General features: G+C 40.2%; 1 protein-coding gene across 2 annotated transcripts in view; it reads left to right on the forward strand.

Moving 5' to 3' along the window:
• Nucleotides 1–23,077, forward strand: part of FSTL4 (follistatin like 4) — an 817,110-nt gene that overhangs the window by 130,610 nt on the left and 663,423 nt on the right. For both annotated transcript variants that reach the window (XM_039485151.1, XM_039485152.1), the window contains 3 exons: nt 6,153–6,319; nt 11,726–11,775; nt 21,773–21,970. In XM_039485151.1, the coding sequence (XP_039341085.1) occupies nt 11,740–11,775; nt 21,773–21,970 (234 nt within the window). In that variant the 5' untranslated portion in view covers nt 6,153–6,319; nt 11,726–11,739. The remainder of the gene's footprint in view (nt 1–6,152; nt 6,320–11,725; nt 11,776–21,772; nt 21,971–23,077) is intronic.

Here is a 23,077-nt window from a genome sequence, read left to right on the forward strand (position 1 = left end):
CCCTCCATCAATTGATCTTAAGTTTACAAAGAGATGTTTTCTGTATGTATCAGGGTATGTTCTTCATGTTCAGACCGTTTATAATGCTATGCATCAGGTTTTTTTTGTTTTTGTTTTTGTTTTTTTTAAATTAGCAAACTTTTTCAAACTTCAGAGAAGTTTTGAGCAGGGTTGGGCTCAAGAATGGGGCAAAGATTTGTTAATTTTTGTTTTATCTGAATGAACAGTTAATTCCTCCAGACTCTCATCTCTCTTTCAAAGACACATACATAAGACATACTTAGGCTTGGCAGAATTAAATTTTTATTTTTTATAAATTTGCTGGATAATTTTTTTTAAAAGCAATTTTCCACTTTTCATTTAAATTTTCACAGTGGTGGGATATTATCAGTGGGTCAGACAATGGAGGTGGGTGGGGCTGACAATTATTTAATGACGGTAGACACAGAGTAAAAAAGTTAGCTTTATAACTGTTTAAACACAAATTGTCAACATTCACATGCCAAAATATACAAAGTAAATATCCTTAAATTAAACTATAAGTTCTCAAGCAGCATTTTTCTCTCTTTTGCCTCTCTGTAAATTTTGATGATGATAGATGGAAATATTTTTTGTGGGTTTGGGAGTTCAGTGAAATCAACACTTCCTGACAAAAATTGAATCCTTCCAAGCTTAGACATTCTGTATATCCTATACTATTGTCTCCTGGGACAACTGACATGATCTTTGTTGCCTGCCAAATCCAGGAAAAGTCTCGGGAGCAAAATCAGGACCTGTACATGGCTTTCATTGATTTGACAAAGGCCTTTGACTCTGTAAATTGTGCAGTTCTGTGGAAGATGCTGGCTAGATTTGGCTGCCCTCCAAAATTTATTAAGGTCCATGATCAGATGTCTGCCACGATTTTCTGTAATGGCCTTGAGACGGAACCTTTCATCATCAAAACTGGGGTTAAGCAAGGATGTGCTATTGCTCCAACCCTGTTTTCCATCTATTTAGCAGTCATTTTGGTCCTTGTTAAAGATCACCTCCCTAGTGGAGTTGACGTTCAGTATAGAATGGATAGGTGGCTCTAGACTTCAAGTGGAGACATCGAAGATTAAAAAGTCTTCAGGGTGTCCATTACTGATCTTCAGTACGCTGATGATTGTGTCATCCTCGTGCACACTGAGAATGACTCAGTCCATACTGGATTTTCTTGCACAAGCTTACTGAAGCCTAGGGCTCACTCAATATTGAGAAGACTAAAGTGCTCTATCAGCCTGTTCAGGCCTTGCACATGACCCACCACAAATCACTGTTGAGGGTCAGACTTTGGAGACAGTTGAGCACTTTGGCTACCTCGGTAGCCAACTTTCTCAAAATGCAAAATCTAGAGTATGATCCAGCACAGGATCCAGTGCGTAAGTGCTTCCTTTGGGAAATTACTCAGACGCAATTTTCATGGACCATGACTACGGCAGGACACCAAGATTCAGGTCTATAAAACAATTATTGTTCCTACACAGCTCTATGGATGCGAAACCTGGGTGACCTATCAACAGCACCTGAAGGGTTTGGAGAGATATCACCAATGATGCCTCCGGAAGATCCTGTGTGTCAAGTGGCAAGATTGCTGCACTAACACCAGCATTGAAACAATGATCCTCATGCACCAACTTCGCTGGGCTGGACATTGTGTGAGGATGCCAGACTCTCTCCTCCCAAAACAAGTCCTCTATTCTCAGCTCACTCATGGTCAGAGATCCCAGGATGGTCAGAGGAAATGCTACAAACACGCACTGAAAGTGTATCTTATGAACACTGATGTGGACATCACAAGCTGGGAAGAGCGAGCCACCAACTGACCTCAGTGGCACCATATCCTCCATCAGGCAGTGGCCTTTTTTGAGGAGAAGTGTCTTGCCCTGTAAGCTGAAAAGAGAGAGGAGGAAGGAAATAACTGTCTCCCAGCAGGCCACTGGCTGCCACAAAATGCCTGCGGGCGGATTTGTGGTTCCAGGATCGGACTCCTAAGTCATTTCAGGATTCATATGTAAATCCATGGTAGAGATCATCCTTGAATCGAGGGATTACCAGTCAATCATCACTGCTGTCTCAATAAGTTGTATTTTAAGCAAACTATTACACATGGCATGTAGAATGCCTGAAATCTGTAACAAATTTACTCTGACATGAATAATTTTTCCTGATTCATATAATATATTATTTCTTTGGAACCATTTTTATGATTTTGAAAATGAAATTCAGAGGAATCAGGCTTTCATTGAGGTGGTTCTGAGTGCCACTGGATACATGTAGAGACAATCTATTACAAGAAAGTTGGCCACATTTTATGACCTATTGTAACTCATCTGAAGCTCTGCCAATCCATTCATCTCTATAGAATGTCCCGGTCTATCTGAATTCTCTAGGGAAGTTCAACTAAAATAATAGATTTGAAAGCTCTTTTATGTGAATGCGATCAGTAGGAACTTTCTTATTTCTTCCCCAGAGGGTTTCTTTCTTAAATGTTTTCTGTTCACGTTCTTTCTGCTAATCTGTATATTTGATATTTTCCTCTTGATCTTTTTGACATCACTTCTATATGAATAATACTTCAGTTTAGGACCACTGCCACCTGGTGTGGCTATAAACCCTGAGGAAGCAAAAGTGAAAAGAAATATATTTTTGCCGTGGTGCACCCTATTGTGTTTAATTTTCCCTTGTTATATTTTAAAGTCACACGTCCAATGGTTGCCAGTTACTGCTGTATTTGTAGTACCTTCGGTATCCTAATATAGTTAGAGTAGGAAACACTGCAGTGCCACAGTTATTAGGGAGATTTTTTTATAGCACTCCATGTACACATGGTGGAAAGCATGATTTAACAAACATCCAACAACTATCTGAGGCTGAGCCAGCTCAGGCCCACAGTGTATTTTAGAGAAGGGGGGTCTTTTGAAGGATTTATTTAAAAAACTATATGTCTGAAGAGCCAAGCATTTAAGGCTAAAGATGAATACCCTGATTGTCACAACAGGGATAGGGTCACAACAGGGATAGGAAGAGGTGGGACACTAAGACCCAGGGGTGCCCCAAATTATTGGGTGCCCTGTGCAGCCGCATATACTGCGTATGCCTAATGTGACAAAATTCCTCCTCTACCTTGGTGGGTCCTGCGCTTATTGGCGGATTTGCTCGCCTCAGAGATTCACCCTGTGGGTCAGGAAACAGCTCAGAGACCTTCCCCTCTGGTAGAAGCCACAGTCCAGGTCAGTTCCTCCTGTGTTTGATCAGGAGTTGGGAGGAACCTGGGCCTGCCCTCTGCTTCGGGTTCCTGCCCAGGGCCCTCTGGACTGCAGCTGTCTAGAGTGCCTCCTGGTACAGATGCGTGACAGCTACAACTCCCTGGGCCACTTCCCCATGGCCTCCTCCCAACACCTTCTTTGTCCTCACCACTGGACCTTCCTCCTGATGTCTGATAACGCTTGTACTTCTCAGTCCTCCAGCAGTCTGCCTACTCACTCTCAGCTTCTTGCACACCTCTTGCTCCCAGTTCCTTGCACGCACTTCCTCTCCTCTGGCTCCCTGGCTTCCTTTGGCCTGACTGGAGTGAGCCCTTTTATAGCATCAGAGAGGCCTTAGAGTCAGGTGCTTAACAGCCTCACCTGACTCTTAGCTGGTTAATTAGTCAGGTGTTCTCATTAGCCTGGAGCAGCCCCTGCTCTGGTCACTCAGGGAACAGAGAACTGCTTATCCAGTGCCCAGTATATCTCCCTTCTACTCCTCTGCTGTTCCCATCTAGCCTGGGTCTATCACACTAAGGACAGCTCTGATGCTTATTTTGAGACCGAATTTAAAATAATTCAATTTCTGTTCAATCTGTTCCAAAGCTTTCTTTTCAGGAAGCTATCTGCAACCAGATTTTGTGGCTATGCTTATCGGGGGTGGCCAGGCATGTTAATATTCTGCAAACACAAGCATAGTGCAAGTACGCCTCTGCTTTATTGTTAAAAAAATCGCCCAGGGCGTTTGTCAGATTTCTCCCATGGCCACACATCAGGAGAACACTATACATGACAATATGGCTTTATTTCTACAGCCAAGAGGCTGAAAATTGCCTCCGATGGAGGTTAGAATTAAACTTGATCTATGGGCAGGTTAATTCATTGTTGTCCGCTATGTTGTATCGTTCTTTCTTTTATGTTTGATTCTGGCACTGTCAGAGACAATATACTGATTTAGATGGACAACTGGTCTGCTTCAGTATGGTAATTTAAAGGGGCTTTAAAAATGATCTTTCAACTAGAGACCACCAGCCTTTCATCCCATGGTGAGTACTGCAGTACCCTCTACGGAATGGTTCAGTTTCACTCATTGTTTAATGCGCACCTAATGGTTAGATTGTAAGCTTCTGGGGACAGGTACCAGCTTCTTAATGTGTGTGTACGGTGCCTAGCACAATAGGCTTTGATCCATGACCAGGGCTTGCAGGCACTACCACAGTGGAAATCATTAATAATTGTAATAATTTATAAAAATGACAGTTACATAAAGAAAAGTAACTCCAAAGCACACCTTGCTAGGTTAGCTACAGATTCCCCCCTTTATGCAGCTGGGGAGCTGCACCATCACTTCCCAGCTTAAACTGTGACCTTTTTGTTCTGCATCTTCATTCCACATATTTTATTCTAACGTAGTAGTTTTCAGCCACCTTGGTGGCATTGAGCCATTTTTGAAAGGGGCGGGGCAGCGGAGAAAGTGGACCACCAAACACTTATTAATATATAATTCAGATGCTTGTCAGCAATTCCTCATGATCCCATTAACAAAAATTAAATCAAAGGTGGTAATAAGGATGCATTTAGAGGTTAAAATACAGTAGTTACTTAATGTGATCAATTTGCTGCAAGGGGTAATTGATTACAACTTGTATTATCTTCAGCTGCATTGCTGTATAGTGCCAGCATTCTTCAGAACAACTGGTATATTTTTAAGAAGGAGAGGGGAAGGAGCAGAAAGAGATTAGCAACTTGGGGCAGGTCTGAACATTCCTTTCCTTTCCCCTCTTGTGAAAATGGATTGGCCTTAAAGCGCGTTGGGAATTTTTGGAAAATGCCGGATATGTGTATGAAGCTGCGAGTTATTAATCTTTAAAGGAGCCACACTTCTAAACTGGGACTTGGAAGATTTTAGATGAGCCCAAGAGGGAGAGGAAGTGTGGGGTAAAATTTTGAAAAGGGCCTAAGTCCCACTTTCAAAAGTGACTTAAGCCTGTAGATGCAGATCTGCAAAGGTATTTAGGTGCCTAACTCTCATAGAAATCAGTGGGAGTTAGACACCGAGATGCTTTTGAAAATCCAATTAGGTGCCTATCTGCATCTGAAGGCACCTAAGTATCTTCAAAATCTGGCCCTTAAGAGCCTAGCTCTCATTGGCTTTCAGTAGAGTTTAGGTTCCTATGTGCCTGAATCACTCTTGAAAATGGAAACGAGGCTCCTAAATCATGTAAGTGCTTTTGAAAATTTTACCCTTGATCTAGTGGTTAAAGCACAGGACTGGAAAGAAGACTGAAGTTGTGTTCCCAGCTCTGTGTGATCTCGATTCACCTACTTCATGGCAGTGTGAGGCCAGATTCAGTGAAGTACTTAAATGCATTGAGAGCCTTGAATGGAAGGCACTAGCGAGGGACAAAGTACTGGTATTAAAAGTACATAAAATAGATGCTCTCAGTGCAGGAACTTCCAAGTGCTACATGGAAGTGGAGTGTAACAAAGAGAAAACAAGAAAGCCAAAGCGATTACACGTTTGCTGTTGTTTTTTCAATGACAAGGGTCTAGTCTGTGTCCTCCTTTTGTAATCCTCCAGGTATTCGCTCAAATTTTGATTAGAGATATCCAATTGTTTAATTTTCCCACTTCACCTTCAGGCTTCCTGGGAAACTTTGCTCTGGTATCCCCCACAGGTCTAAGGCTTTACATCTCAGTAAGACTGATTTTGTTACATAGACTTCTGCTCCATTAACACAATCTATAGGTTACTTCTAATCCCTGGAATTGATTTATTTAATCCTTGTAGATGCTATTTATTACACATTATTCTCAGCATTTATTCACAGCACAAACAGATGGTCAATGAAACCAATTAACCTTTCCCGATCTCCCTTTCAGACTTTTCACGTCTTCTGAGTCTATGGACAAATGAACAGAAACTATCAAGAGACTTCATGCCAGACTGTGATGAATAGGAAGGCTGGTTGGTGTACATGCAGCTTGCTCAAATAGACCCCATGACCACTAGACTGGAGCATCTGAGGAGGGCTTATTTAATAAAATAGGTAAGGAGAGAAGAATAATAACAGATGGAATGACCCATGTTTATTTTCTGCTTGTGACTGTGGAAGAGGACAGCGTAACCTTTTTGCTCCTTTTATAGGACATGCAAGATGTGAAGAATATGTATTTTGAGTATGACATATGAGTGATTATCCAGAGGATTAGTTTTTACAATAAACAAAGCCTTCAGTATACACCATGTGAATATAAAAAAAATCCATTTTATTAGCCATATACATAAGTAGTGATAACTATTTTTTGCCCCTCTGTCTTGCATTAATATCCAGTAAAACAAACCATGTACATTAAGAGGAGCTTAGTTATTGTGGAGACTTTAGCCTAAGACTATTTATTACAGAGAAAATAATATTGGGGTGAATCAGCTTTTTGATAAATACATGGAATGATGTGGGTGAGTAGCATTTATGTTGTAATTTTTTGTCTTTAAAGTGTTATACAGGCAGTTAATTTAATCCTCACAGCATGCCTGTGGTAGGTAAGGTGTGGTGGTGGTCTTGTTTTTAAAAAAAAAAAAAAAAAGTGAGGAAAATGAGATAAAGCAGTTGCCCAGCTCCACAGAAAGAGTCTATATCAAAGCCTAGAATTAGAAATTGGGACGTTTCTTTTGTAAGAATACCCAGGTTTACCTGCTCTATCCTGGAGGTGCTATGTTGCTTAAGTGTGCCAGACCTTTCTACTAAAGACGAGTTATTTCTGTCTGGGCACCTGCCTGCATAAAATACTGATATTTTCTTTCCAACCCACAGTTATCTGTGTATCCCAAATGCTTTTTGTGCATGCAAGGTGTAGGTGGGGACAAGAAAAAAACCAGACCTGAATACTCTTTACCTTGAATAAAGTTTAGATTCACATCAAGATGTTGTGGCTTGTCCCAATCGCAATAATAGCTCAAAGCAACCCTCTACATCTGAATAACTTTGAACTTCTGGAGAGGATCTGTATCTGATATTTGAGGCTAGGGTCCATCTTTAGTCCATGCATTTTACTATTTCCTGTGCTATCTCTTGACCAGTGACTTGATTTGTATCTAGAGGGTCCTCAGGATGTTAGGGCTATTCGCATCTGGTCTACGCTTTAAAGGTGTTAGCAGCGTAACTGTCAGGGGTTTGATTTTTTTTTTTAAACTGACATAGTTATGTAGATGCAGTTATACTGGTCTAAGATGCTTTATATCAATATAGCTTATTTTGTTTTGCCAAAACTAAGTTTTATACCAAGATAAACACTTTTATAGTGGCATAACTGTGTCCATAACTAGGGTGTTTTGCTCTTTAAACTATGCCAGTAGATGAGGCCTCAGTAGTGATCATAGAGGTTTCAGTGGGAGTGGAAATATAATCACACAGGATAATTTAAAAACTTGAAAAAGCTCAAGTGAACAATGTGATTCATGAGATTCCAGTCCTTCAAAGTGCACATGCAGGCAAATATTGAGAAAACACAGATCAGACAGTTGAGAATTTAACAAATGTCTGTTGCGTGACATTCTAAGCATGCCAAATAAAGAATTCCTCTCTCACCTTTCCCAAACGATGGCTCTGTGGGGTACAGTTTAGCTATTTTAAACCAGGTGTGGATGGTGATGCTCTGTTCAGGGAACTAAAGACATGCCTGAACTCTGTGGGGATGCACCCTACACAGATCTCTACATGCCCAAGCAGGGCATGGAAGGGACTCCTGTCTGGGAGCATGAAAGCCACTGGCATATGGTAGCGTAATCTAAGACTGCTGACAGTGAGCCAGGTGCCCACCCCAGTGGGTAGGGCTGGGAGTGGTACAGCCACACCGGAGGAGCTGCCTGGGCTGGGCACTGACGTCTGCGAGCAGCAGTTTGACATGCTGCTGCTTTCACCACTCTGGTTCCTGGCCCATTCACTGGCCATGGCCCTGCTGGTCTTGCTTGTTGTCGCTAGAGCCCTGCAGCTCTATGGATATCCACGGATAGTCACATCCATGGATATAAATTGTGTATCCGTGCAGGGCTATACTGGTCTACTCCAAGTCAGAGCATGCCTGGAGCATGTAGCTGACATGCTGAGATTGGCATAGCACACAGCAGTGGAGAGCTGGTAGGTGTGCTCACCAAGCTGGACAACCAGGGGAAGGCATTTCAAAAATTCATGATGCTTTAAACGGGAGGGGGCCTCCAATCTCCATTACTCCTAGGCAGTGGAGTTCACAGTTGTGACCAGAGCAGTCAGTGACAGACATTGTAGGACAGCTGCTGGAGAGTACTGTTATGGCTGATATCAGTAACGCAGTGTTAAGACTTGTGCTGCATCAACCTCTGTACACTGACTGTGGCTCAATACCGCTCAGAGAGATGATGTGACTGCATTGCTGTAGTGGGGCACTTGCATCAGTGGGTGACAGATTTAAGCGTACACATGTGCACCACTAGGTCAACACGAGACGGATTACATCAGCTAAACATTGTAATGTAGACTAGGCCTTAGTGATGGAGGAGGATCTATTCAGAGACATCACAGAAATCAAAAGGGTAAGGGGTTGTGTGAAATGTGAGGCATCAAAGGCCCAGCACTCTCCTAAAAGAGTCGGATTAGGGTGGTGTTAACCACTTGTCGTTCTTGTACAATATGAAAGTGATTGACTCTTTACAGTACAGATCTGGTAACAGGAATCAGACTAACGTTGGAGACTCCTTTTTAAAAAGAATGTATATGTTTCCATTTTAAAAGGTGTTGTCTCTGGTTGGCCTGCATGTTTTGTTTTTCTGATCTAAAATTATTACCATTGGTGGGGGAAAGCAGAGAAAATACTACTTTTATTTAACCAAACTCCCTCCCTCCAATAAAAGAGCATCTATGGATGAAGACTTATTTCATGCACTAAAGTTAAGTCATGGACTGGAGTCTAATTTTGCACCTGCCATTCTCTGATGAAAATTTAATGGAACTATGTTCATGTCCAGCTGTATGTTATGTGGGAAAATAAATCTAACTTCTAGCTGGTGGCTCCATCTGTTCAAACTTTTCTATTCATATTGTAGGTAAAAGGTTTTAATAGCTTTCAGACCAATATAAAAAACCCTGGATTTTGAGGCTGGGTTAATTCATAGGACAAGAGGGATACTGAGGCCTCGTCTACATCTAAAAATTAGGTCTATCTAGCTATATTGCTCAGGGTTGTGAAATGTTTTCCTCCTGTGCAACAGCTACTGAGATTTGTTGCTGAAAATATGCATGAAGCATGTATTGCAGTAAAACTTTACATATTATACCCTGCCCCTTAACACTATTGGAGCAAATCCTGGTAGTCCCAAACGGTTTCTCCAAAGGCCAAAATCGGCCCCCCTTTTACTCATGTTAAGTAGTACACAATAAGTCCTGTTGATTTCAGAGGACTACTTTAATGTGTTGCTGGAATTGTGGTGGATGGATATTGAGAGGAACACTGAAGCCATCCTGCAAACTTTACACCCCTGAGCAATCCCTGTTCATCAGAACAATCCCATTGAGTTTGATGGAACTTCAGCCGTGAGAAAAGATTGTTTCCTTGAGTAATAGTTTGCAGAATCAAATGCCTAAAGGACTGCTCCTGCGGCCACTGAAGTAAATGGCAAAACTTTCCTTTAGTTTAATATTGGAAGGCTGCACAGAATTAGCGGCCAAGACAGGCTCTTCTACAATCTAAGAGTCCTGGCATCTAGTCCTCTACACTAAACAGTACACAACCTTGTTACACTGTTAGCTTTCCCCCTGCCATTCAGAAGTGTTTTGGATACATTTGTTCTTTAGACTGTAAGCTCTTCGGGACTGGGATCTTTTCTTCATGACAGTCATCACACTTCTGGTCCTGAAAGACATTTTTCTTATTCAAAGACAGCTGGCTAGACTTGGGCTAATACTAAGATGACCTGGAGAACTTTTTTCTTTTTTCTTTTTTTTAAATTTCATACCTTGTCTTTTTTTATACTCGCAAAAACAAGCAGAAAATACTTTAGAAAGGCTTTGGTTACTCTTCTGCTTTATTTTCTAGAGCTGTGTTTGATGGCATTATACAGCTAGCATTTGTATTACTCTTTTTCACTGACTGTTTTCTGTTTGAATAACAATAAGAAGTGGGGCGGGGAGAAGACAAACAGTAAATGCCATGGTATAGGCTTCTGTGTAATAATCCTCATTCTAAATGTACAGCATGTGTGTTTTTAAGATAACGCTAATAAAGTCAAATGATTATGATGGACATTTATTATTAACCTTCCGTTTGAATCATATGTCAGAGCATAATGGAAGCTGGCAAGGATGCTAAGCTGTATTAGGGGAAAACCTCTTATTCTGATTTATATGATTTTTCAGTTTTCAAAAAGATGGTTTGATGTTTTTTAGCCAGGTTTTGAGCTCTGACTATGCATTTATTAAAAACAAGGATAACATGCCTTTCTTTCATATTAGAAAGCCCATATCAAAACCCCAATCTCAAATGAAACTTGTCATTGGCCTCACTTCGGGGAGGAGAGGAAAGAATTAAACCTCAAGTGAGGTACAGATGTTCTGATACCAAAACTCCCTTCTTGTGTTACTTTTTTTTTTTTCTTAAATCTAAAACACGGATCTCCTGAAAATACTCTGACAATTTATGCCTGCTTTCTGAATGGGACAGATTTCCAAAAATTCTTGCATCCTTTGTAAGCACCTAATTGAAAGTGTAGATTTTCAAATTGCTCAGCACCCAGCATCTATAATTGACAACAATGTGTTATACTGGAAGTGGAGTGTTTTTGGAAATCTGTTCAACAGAATTGAGGCTTGTTACTGTGTGATCAGGAGTTATGAGAAGGGCCATAACAAAATCCAGCCCTGCTGAGACCTAGTGGAATTTAGAGTTTAGTGCTTAAAGGCTTTGCTCAATTGGGACATCAGCATTTTGAAGCACCCATCTGGAAAACAAGACACATCAGGTCCCTAACTGGTTGCAAATACTAACAATGAATAGGTTTTCCAGATGTCTGCTTTTGCCAGTGGTAAATATGATCCCTTTGTATTTTCGTATCTTTACAACAACAATTGAGAAATTATCATATACCGTAAAAGTGGTGATTTTTGTATCGAAGCCTAGAAATGCTTAATTTGTCTACCATCACTTACTGGTTTACTTGTAAATGGCTTGCTTACTATTTCTTTAAAATAAAATGCATTATACAGTGTTAGCTCACTGGGATTCAATATTTCACTTTAGATGTGTTTTGTAAATTACATTTTGGAGTGGACAAATAGCTATTGTGTGTAAGATACTCTTGCTTTCCATAGACATGGTCTGCAGGCTATGCATACATATACATTTGGCAGCTAATTTCATTTTGTTTTTCCATTAAAATTGTCTTGGGAGTTTACTTTACAACCATAATAATCTGTATTCCTTCACAGGTGTTTTCCAAATAATGCTCTTCAGGTCTGAATTAAAAACATATAAACAGGTAATACCATTTTCACTGATAGTACTACCAATAAACTCTCAGCATGTTCAACATGAATAATGTTGTTTTTGGCCTCTTTGTTTCAGATCGATAGTGTTTCTACTATGTAATTTAAAGGAGCAGAATCTTTAATCTAATATCATTGTTGACCCTAGTTATTCAAGGATTCTATTAAACTTGTTTAAAAGCATATATAACTGTAAATTCTATTTTGCAGTCAGGCAATGCTTAAAGAGGTGGTATTTCTCAGAAGCAGGTAAACCAGTCAGTAGAAAATGATGGAAGGTATCTTGTAATCAATGCATCTCAACAACCTGATTCTGAATGCAGTATGGCAAATAATTTTGGCAGCATAGAGGCCCATTGATCTCCCTGGACCACTATGTGGTGGGGTTGGGGAGAACGCTCTCTAGGATTAGGTCAGGAATGTAGTGTGTAATGGAACTCCTCACATGCTAAAATTTGAGCATGTGCTTAAATTGTATCAGGGCCAGAGTGCTCACTACATTGCAGGTTTTGAGCCCAATGTGCTCTTGCATGAAATATTTGGGGGGAAAATAAAATCTAGTTCTGTATGAGCAACCTATTTTCATCGTAGAGTAGAAAACATAATTTCCTTTTCCCCCACTCATTTTAACAAGAAAATCCCTATCCAATGTACGTAATTATTAGAGCTGGGTCAGAAATGGCTTTTTTTCATCTGAGAGTTTTCAAGATTTCAAAATATTTTTCCCCTTTCAAGTCAAATTTTCCATGATTCTGAAAAAAATTCAGATTGGGTCAGATGATACCTCTTGTTTCAATTTTGACCTTTTTGATTTTTAAAACTTTTCAAAATGTAAATTGCCTGAAATTTTGAAATAAAGTTTAGAGCAAAAAATGAAACTTTTCATTTGAAAATGTCACAACAGAATGTTTCAACGACTTCTAACCTTTTTCTAAAAATTCTCAAATTGAGAGATTTGTCGAAACCAACTCTTTTCCACAGTTTGTTTTGATGAATCAATATTTTCCAACAAAAATGCTTACACAGAAAATTCTCAACTAGCTCTCAGCACTATCATAAGCCTCCTGGACCCCCAAAAAGTAAAATTAATCTGGCTTCAGGAATATTTCTTGTCTGCCTTTGCTCTTTTATGTTTTAAAGAAAAAGGGTTGCAGAATTGGAATCTCAATGGTAGGAACATGTATAGACTTTGCAATGGCAGAAACCCATAACAATCTGAGTAGTGATAATAGCATTATTAATCCAAACACTCAAAACACAGTTTTTTTAGCCACTTCAAAATTTGTTAGACATAGTCTATAGGGAGATTTACTGTTTTGTTTTGGGTTTTGTATGGGTAGTTAGCAAGTCCGTTAACTTGACAAACGCAGGTAGAGGTTTAGTCTTGGAAAGTTGTAGCTGTTGGTAAATGTGGGGTATTTCTGTATTGATACTGAAAATAATTACACCTAATCTCTTTGAATTAAGTCTGAGCTGCAGAACCTTTTATTGTAATGGGCCCAAAAGTTAGCCATAGTAAAACCAGGATTTTACTCTGTAGCTTCATCGGTTTAGATTTGTGGAAAACCTGTTGATTTAGGGTGCAGGGTGAAGGTATGTAATCCAGGAGGTAGTTGCTCAGATCAAAGATCTTAGTCTCGCTCTTATTGGTTTTGTACACTTTTACTCTAGAGTGACTCTTATGAACAGTCCTGCTCATTTTTATATGGGTTATGTCTGTGGGATAACTATTATGTCTACATTGCATTCATAGCTCGAGGTATTAGTCAAGTGTGGCCTCTAACCTGACTCCCACCCACACCTAAAAATCTCTAACTCGAGGTAAATGGGGCTTTAAATTTGAGGTAGCTGGCCCACTAGTTCTGCTCAAGCTTGAGCTAGTAATGGAGTGGGGACTCAGCCTATAAAATTTAAACCCTTTAAATTGGCTCTTTTATGTTATGAGGCTCAGTTTGTAAACAAACATTGATTTTGAAAGCTAAAGATACACACATCGGCTGATGTAAACTGGCATAACGTCTTTGACTTCAGTGGAATTTGACCAGATTACACCAGTTGAGAATATGGGCCTAGTATGTTCAATAAAATCTTTCAGAGGCCTTTGTTTTGTGTGTGTGTATATGTATGTATGAGAGAGGCAGTGTCACCAGGGACCTCACATTCTTTTATTTCCATTTATTCAGATTTGCCAATTGTCCTGCTTAATGGAGTTTTGTAGGATCTGGAAAAGTGTTCTAATTTCCTGCTCCATATATTTCTCAGACTCAAAAACATCCATTAGTTTCATGTACTGTATAGATGGTGAATTAATTTCCTATTTTTCTCATGTCCTTGTGTTCACTGCATATTTAATTAACGATATATAATCTGAGTGTTCTTGCTGCCAGTTATTTCTCATTTGTACTCACATGGCACCCCACTTGTAACTCCTTCACTGGGTCCCAGATTGACCTTTAGGAGTGACAGCCTTTCAGTCTGCCCCTCTGTCTCACTTGAGAAAAGATTGTAAATACAACACTGCAGTCAAATCAATAGTCATCGCACCTACTACTGATTTCAGAATCTAAAAGCCACTGTGCCAAACTTACGCATCCGTTAGTTAACAGCTGCTCCCATAAACACCACCTAGCAATAAAACTATATAACTGCCAAGAAGATTTATGCTTTTCTGTTGCTAAGCTCCCAGTCAGATAATTTTTCAATGTCCACTTTTGTGTAGTATTGTATAAAATGGAATCGTTTAGAATTTGGTTAGATCCTTCTCTTTTGGAAAATGACTTCTTTTGGGAAGTGGATAGCAAGGACTTGGAGGGACTCCAGCCATTGGCCAGTACTGAGACATGTAGTGTTTTATCCATTATTTTGATATTAGTTCTGACAGCTTTTACGAATCCCACTCCCCACGTCCCTTTCCATTGCTGGAAAATGAGTTTGACCAGAGTTGTTGAGGTAGGAACCTGCGTTACATGGTTAAACACAAAAGCTGTCCAGTGACAAAACAAGGGGTGGCATAATAAGAGATAAAGATTCCCTGGAGGCTCTGGTATGAATGCAGCATTGCTCTGAGTTTAGGGTTTTAGTGAAGAGATTCTGTTTTAATCCCAGTCTGGAAAAAGTCACGGCTGCAAACCCACCAGTCAGTTTACAAGCAGTAAACTTAAACAATATACACAAACAATACAAGGTAGCTTTTCAGCTCCTTTTGCCCTATCTTTTGGCCAGCACAAACTCCATGTGTCTCTCTGTTCCTGTAGCTCAATTATCCCCCAGCTGTCCCAAAGCTCCTAGAGTGCCTCTAACCAGTGTGAGAGGCCAAACCACCCCCTACGACCCTAGAATAAAAAAGGAGGAAGGTGTTGAGGTAAATAGCTGCTAATGAAGGCTCTGAGGCTGTCTGGCAGTGCAGAGCTACCAAGTGTCAGATGTCTGGCCTGACACTGACATATTTGGCAGCCCTTTCATAGATTCTGGCAGCCCAATTGGATTCTTGTAGATTCAACTGGGCTGTGGGAAGCACTCCAGACATTGTGGGAGGGGGGGCCACTGCGGTGGCTGGCTTTAGGGAGTCAGGCCATCTTGCCCCTTTTTGATCTCATGTAGTTGCCAGGCTACCGTGAAGCTGGCAGGAGTTGGGGAAGGGTGGGGGTGGAGATTGGAATGGGGTCAGGGAGAGAAGTGGCTGAATGGGGGGCTAAGGGAAGGAGGTGGGAGAACAGAGCATGGGCTCAAAGGGACAGAATGGGGGATGGGTTAAAAAGGATAGGAAAAGAAGACGGTAGCTGTCACTGGCTCACTGAGCCCATACTGGGCATAGTACTTCACACAGGGCTGAGGCCTAGTTATTCTTTTGTAAAAGTACTTTGGGGTCCTTGAAAGGCAGGGGCAATAAGAATTTATTAGACAGGTGGAGGTATCCCTTAACATGTAACCTCATTTGGAATACAAGGGGTGTGACAGGGAGTATCCACAGGGCTGCTCAGAGATGTCCATTATGTGGCGAAGCCCTGAGGTTTACATGTCACATGTCAACACTTTATCTTGTGCTTTTTTAGCTGAGGCTTTGATTTCTGTGTGGTTTTATTGTAAGGAAAAGCCTGACTTTTCTGAATATTTGATTAATGAAAATTGGCCTTCCACATGGATGCACAGTACAGTACTTTATACAGAGCATTAGAAGCTTTAAATGAACCCAGCCGTTCTTTTCAAGAGAGAGACACACATCACCATTATGCAGCACAGTGATAAAGCATCTAAGGTGATGTGAAGTTCAAAAGGGAAAAAAAGAAACCACAGACAAGTGTCCCTGGTTTTCAGTGCTTGCTTGTTCAGTAGCTGCATTTGAACACAGAATCATAGAACTGGAAGGGACCTCGAGAGGTCATATACTCCAGTCCCCGTGCCTGTGGCAGGATTAATTATCTAGACCATTCCTGACAGGTGTTTGTCTAACCTGCTCTTAAAAATCTCCAATGATGGAGATTCCACAGCCTCCCTAGGCAATTTATTCCAGTACTTAACCATTCTGACAGCTAGAAAGTTTTTCCTAATGTCCAATCTAGACTCTCTTACTGCAATTTAAGCCCATTGCTTTGTGTCCTACCTCAGAGGTTAAGAAAAACAATTTATCTTCCTCCTCCTTGTAACAACCTTTTACATACTTGAAAACTGTTATCATGTCCCCTCTGTCTTCTCTTTTCCAGAGTGAAAAAATTGGGTTTGTTTAATCTTCCATCATAGGTCATATTTTCTAGACCTTTAATCATTTTTGTTGCTCTTCTCTAGACTCTCTCCAATTTGTCCGCATCTTTCCTGAAATGTGGTGCCCAGAACAATGCTCCAGTTGAGACCTAATCAGAGTAGAGTGGAAGAATTATTTCTCGTGTTTTGCTTACAACACTCCTGCTAATACATCCCAGAATGACATTGGCTTTTTTTGCAACAGCGTTACACTGTTGACTCATATTTAGTTAGTGGTCCACGATGACCCCCAGATCCCTTTCCGCAGTACTCCTTCCTAGGCAGTCATTTCCCATTTTGTATGTATGCAACTGATTGTTCCTTCCTAAATGGAGTACTTTGCATTTGTCCTTATTGAATTTCATGCTATTTACTTCAGACCATTTCTCCAGTTTGTCCAGATCATTTTGATTTTTAATCCTATCCTCCAAAGCACTTGCTACCCCTCCCAGCTTGGTATCATTCGCAAACTTTATAAGTGTACTCTCTGTGCCATTATCTAGATCACTGTTGAAGATATTGAACAGAACTGGACCCAGAACTGATCCCTGCGGGACCCAACTGGTTATGCCCTTCCAGCATGACTGTGAACCACTGATAACTAGTCTCTGGGAACAGTTTTCCAACCAGTTTTGCACCCACCTTATAGTAGCTCCATCTAGGTTGCATTTCCCTAGTTTATGGGAAGGTCATGCGAGATAATATCAAAAGCTTTACTAAAGTCAAGATGTACCACATCTACCGTTTTTCCCCCCCATCCACAAGGCTTGTCAAAGAAAGCTATCAGGTTGGTTTGACATCATTTGTTTTTGACAAAACCATGCTGACTGTTACTTATCACCTTATCTTCTAGATGTTGCAAATTGATTGCTTAATTATTTGTTCCATTATCTTTCTGGGTACGGAAGTTAAGCTGACGGGTCTGTAATTCCCTGGGTTGTCCTTATTTCTCTTTTTATAGATGGGCACTATATTTGCCCTTTTTCAGTCTTCTGGACTCTTCTGTCTTCTCAAAGATAATTGCTAATGGCTCAGATATATCCTCAGTCAGCTCCTTGAGTATTCTAGGATTCATTTAATCAGGCCCTGGTGACTTGAAGGCATCTAATTTGTCCAAGTAATTTTTAACTTGTTCTTATCCCTATTTTAGCCTCTTCTGTTCCTACCTAATTTTCACTGGCATTCACTATAAGATGTCCGATCACCACCAACCTTCTTGGTGAAAACTGAAACAAAGAAGTCATGATGCACCTCTGCCATTTCCACATTTTCTGTTATTTCCCACTCCAACCCCCATTGTGTAGCAGGCCTACCCTGTCCTTGGTCTTCCTCTTGCTTCTAATGTATTTGTAGGATGTTTTCTTGTTACCCTTTATGTCTCTAGCTAGTTTGATCTCGTTTTGTGCCTTGGCCTTTCTAATTTTGTCCCTACATACTTGTGTTGTTTGTTTCTATTGGGATTGCTCATACATAGTTGCTTTGATTGAGCCAAATTTACTTCAGGATAAGTCTGCAGCTTAACCACCTTTTGTAAAGAATTGGGAGAGCTATAGGTAACCCCCCCTCCCCAAAACTGCAAGGTATTATTACAGCCAGTTAGTGAAAGCTCCTGTTATGCACAATAGCTGAAGCAGTATTCTCTTTCTAAGTATGAGAATGCCCGGTTTACATAACATGTCTGTATGCAGCATTTGTCGGATATTTATGGTGCTAATTTGTCATGCAAACTTTATCTACAGCCCAGTGACAGGAAGCAAAGTTTTGACACCCTCCGTGATGACATTGGTGTCAGTACACTGTCATTTCTATATCATTTTAAGGGCAATGTGTGAAAATGGAATTGGTATCAACATGTTATAATGCAGTTAAAAATAAATTAAGTTGCTGTCCTGACTGTACAAGCTCTGTGGAAAAAATGAAGGGCTTCCTTCCTAAGGGCTGTTGAATTGGAAATCTGTCACAAGAAACAAGTTTACTTGAAAATTAAAGCAGCAAAGATTCCTGTGGCACCTTATAGACTAATAGACGTATTGGAGCATGAGCTCTCCTGGGTGAATACCCACTTCGTCGGATGCATGCATCCGATGAAGTGGGTATTCACCCACGAGAGCTCATGCTCCAATATGTCTGTTAGTCTATAAGGTGCCACAGGACTCTTTGCTGCTTTTACAGATCCAGACTAACACGGCTACCCCTCTGATACTTGAAAATTAAAGTGAATGTTGTGAATGGACTCAACAATAGCAAATGTTATACACTGTAACAATGTAATTCTAATTTTCTAAGCTACTTGGGTTGTTTTTATAAAGAGCTGGGTGAAATAAATAACCTGGAAACTGCCAGCTGTGGTCACAAATGCATATATACACAAACATGTCAGTTCAAGCCAATTCATCCACAACAGGGTACAGAATTCAGTAATTATTGCAACACACCAGATTGTGCCATGTTTTTATTGTTTTGGTACAATATGATTTGCACCACTCATTCGACAACCTGGAGAAGAAAGAATACCAACAGTAACAGACCAAATTTCTTCTTGTAGTTCCATAATGCTAAGATTATTCCCACAAATCTCCAGTAGTACAGTGAGTTTTGGCTTTGTGTATAAGGAGGTCCTAAATTTCTAGGTAGAAAAGGCAGCTTGAAATTAAGAACAACAAAATAAAACATGTACATTTTCAAATAAGTGGGAGAAAAGGGTAGAGGATTGAAGGGAGCCAGCGAGCTTATATTGCTTGTGTTGTACTCTTAAAACACCCAGGAGATTATGCTTTGATTTGAAATGCCCCCAAACAAATGCCCCCATGCCGTGTTCAGATCTTGCTCTTTGAGTTAAAATTCCTTAGGCCAGCAAGATACCACAACAAGTGAGATGATATCAGGTTAAATTATTTTACCTTGAATCACACATGAATAATTCAAACCTTTCACATTATCATTTATCCACACAACCTCAGTTGTCACTCCTCCAAAGGTTACATTTTCCATCTCTGGCCAATTGTACTTGTCCCTGACCTAGGCCCCTCACACTCTTGTATGTTAATGGTCACTGAATTAACAGGGGAACAGCTTGATGTTGCCTGCTGTCATCCAGCTTTTTCCAGAGCTGGGAACTATTTCTTCACCTATGCATTCCAAAACACCAAACCAGTAGCAGCTCCAGCTCTTGTGAGAAATAAAATCCATTAAAAAATATGAGCTTTAATCCCTGTATGGTCCTACAATAGATCCCCAAAATTCTCTTGATTAGAGAGTTTCATCCTTCAAACATTTTAGTTTTCAAGGTTCTTGAGGATCCTGGCACATCTGAGGCTGCAGACTTGCTTTCCTTACAAAGACATGAACACATAGAAGGGTGGCAGTTGTGGTTTTTTTGTTTTTTGTTTTTTTAATTGGGGAGGGAGCTTCAGCCTTTCTGCTTTGTACTTCTACTACCACCACAATGATCTTTTGGTCCAGAGTAGTTCAGCAGCTGCACTTTCTGAAGTGCTGCATCTTGGAAGACAAACGATATTCAGAAGAAACCCATACTGTTATAATCCTCCAGCATTAGAAACATTTAATAGTTTTTTTTGGCCTGGTTACGTCACTGTTGGCCTCAACATATACACTAAGGCTCTTTTACACCACTCTGGCGTGTATATGTAAATGCGAATTGTGTCCTGTAGGAGAGTATATTTGATTTAAGTAGCTGATTTTAATTAGGATTTAAATTAGCAAGCAGGAAATCCTGATTTTAAATAGTTGATTTTAATCATACTTTGCATTTGTACTCTTTAGTTATTTTCCTAAGTAACTACACCTCTACCTCGTGTTATATCGGGTCACGTTATACCGATATAATGCGGTAAAACAGTGTTCCGGGGGGAGAGGGCTGTGCACTCCAGTGGATCAAAGCAAGTTTGATAGAACGTGGTTTCACCTATAACGCGGTAAGATTTTTTGGTACCCGAGGACAGTGTTATCTTGAGGTAGAGGTGGTATTGGTTGGTCAACATAAAAACATGTTGATTTGCAACTAAATATAGCCTTTGCACTAAATTTGGTGCATCTTTTTACTAGCCGGGAGCATACACATTTAAGCAATTATATAGCTTAACTTACATTTATGCAGATTCTTAATTTTTAGATTTTCTGTTATGTTAGAAAATGGTGAATGATGTATTTCTTTTTTGCTTGTGATTTTTGTCAAGTCCTATTTGAATGGAAATTCAATTACAAAAACAAGAACAGCAGCATGTAATTTTTTTCCTATTAAATAAAACTACCTTAGATGTGCTGGATAGAGAAGGAAAAACAAAATTTATCAAAGCATGTTTTGCATTTCAAACTAACTGATTTATTTAACGAAGTATGATCTGTAATTAATTAATTGAACAGATTTTTTTTTCTGGTCACCATGTCCTTAAAGATTTTAGAAGTAGTAGATCTCACAGACTTTAAGGTCAGAAGAGACCATTATGATCATCTAGTCTGACCACCTGCACAGTGCAGGCCACAGAATCTCACCCACCTATTCCTGTAACAAACCCCTAACCTATGTCTGAGTTATTGAAGTCCTCAAATCATGGTTTAAAGACCTCAAGGTGCAGAGAATCCTCCAGCAAGTGACCCGGGCCCCATGCTACAGAGGAAGGTGAAAAACCTCCAGGGCCTCTGCCAGTCTTCCATGGAGGCTCATTTTCTCATACCGGGTTTTTATTCAGAGATTGGAAGAAGAAAGCAAGCTTTCCTGCTTTTTTCAACTCCCATTGATTTCTTAACTTTGGATTAACTAATCACTGAACTGAGCTAGTTGAATAGAATGAAATGAAGAAAATATTCTTTCTGCATCCCCCTCCCCCCGCAACAATAACAACAAACTATTGCTTTCAAAAGTTGGTTTAGCACTTCAACAAAATCTGATTCCAAAAACTTAGCCAGTGTCTATGGTTTTACTTTTTTTAAAGCTTGGCAACATACATTTACTGCTTAATATTTTTGTATTTAATGTAAATTATTGTAATAAGTCTAGGCCTTAACATAAGTTAATTTCAAATTTAATTTCAATAGGTTTATTTTAAAAACTTTGTATTTAATTTAAATAAAAAGTATTTAATTTTTTTATTCTATGATAGATAAAAATATTTTTTTCTTTTAAAATCTAAATAGTGCATTGTATATCTTCAATATAAAGGGATCCTGTAATTGGAGCTTTCTCAGCTATACTGCCAAGTCAAGTAGTCTGTTTTTTTTTTTTTCTCGTTACAGGATCCTGGAATTGAGAGAGAACTCATGCTGATATCATGTCTGATGGTCATTCCTTTAGAGCAGCTGGCATCATGGCTCATCACTGGGAAATGTTGTTTTGCCATGGTTAGGCTGAGCTCTGGCTTCCTTGGAGGCCTAGGAACAGCAGACACCGGGAAGCTTTTGGCAGCTTTGGAACCTGAAAGTACTACTGTCAGGGTAAGCAAAACAATTATTGCCATCAGCACAATGACTTGCTGCACAGTTAAAATGGCATCTTTTATTCTGAACCAAAATTGTATGCAAATAAAATAATCAATTATACAAGCTATAAAACATTTTAAAGTATGAATTTGCAAGTAATGACTACAGCTTGTTTAAAGGTCAGTGGATAAAAACTGATTTAAAAAAAAATTAGTTTTAATATTTTCTAACAGTACATGGCCAAGTTCTTCTCTCACTCTGTAGCAGGTGTCATTGCGGTTACTCCAGATTTACAGTGGTGTAAGTGAGGGCAGAAGTGATGTACTTTATTTTTAATTACTTGTTCTTTCAACAGCTTTTAACATTTCAGTTCACCTTTAAGGTAATGTGTAACCTGTCAGTTCAACCTTGAGTGCTGTTACAGACTTGCTCTTATAAACAGTTTATAAGAGTTCCATAATGCTAAAGTGAAGAAAAAAAAATCAATCTGGTCTGTTACTATTTATATTTTTTTCTCCAGCAGATTGTTGAATGAATGGTGCAAATCATATTATTGATTGTTTTGGTACAATCTATTGTGTTGTATGTTGAATTTTGTACCGTTTTTTTTGGATGAATTGGCTTGAATGGACAAGTTTGTGTGTATGTGTATTTGTGACCTCAGCTGGCAGGCTTGCTGTCATGGAGTCCCTGGGCGATGCTCTGGAACTGCTCCCCACAAAGCCGGTCAGGACTTTGGGGCGCCTCCTCTCCCTTGGAGCAAGAAGCTCACACGTCTTCACCTCCTGGGTCTCTCCTTGGAGCATTCAGCATCCTCTGCCCCTCCGTGCGCTTCCCACAGCGAGTCCACCCAGGCGGGGTCCTGGGGAAGCCACTGGGTCCTGCACCCCCACTTTGAAGTCAGACGTGACTCTCAGCCAGCCAGTAAAAGAGAGGTTTGTTCGATGACAGGAACACGGTCTAAAACAGAGCTTGTAGGTACCGTGAACCGGACCCCTCGGCCAGGTCCATTCTGGGGGGCAGTGAGCCAGACCCCCATGTCTGCACTTCACTCCTCGTCCCCAGCCAGCTCCAGACTGAACTCCTCCCCCGCAGCCCCTTCTCCTCTGCTCAGTTCCTTTC

This window comes from Mauremys reevesii, linkage group 8 (assembly GCF_016161935.1).
Source record: "Mauremys reevesii isolate NIE-2019 linkage group 8, ASM1616193v1, whole genome shotgun sequence".
Classification (NCBI taxonomy): domain Eukaryota; kingdom Metazoa; phylum Chordata; order Testudines; family Geoemydidae; genus Mauremys; species Mauremys reevesii.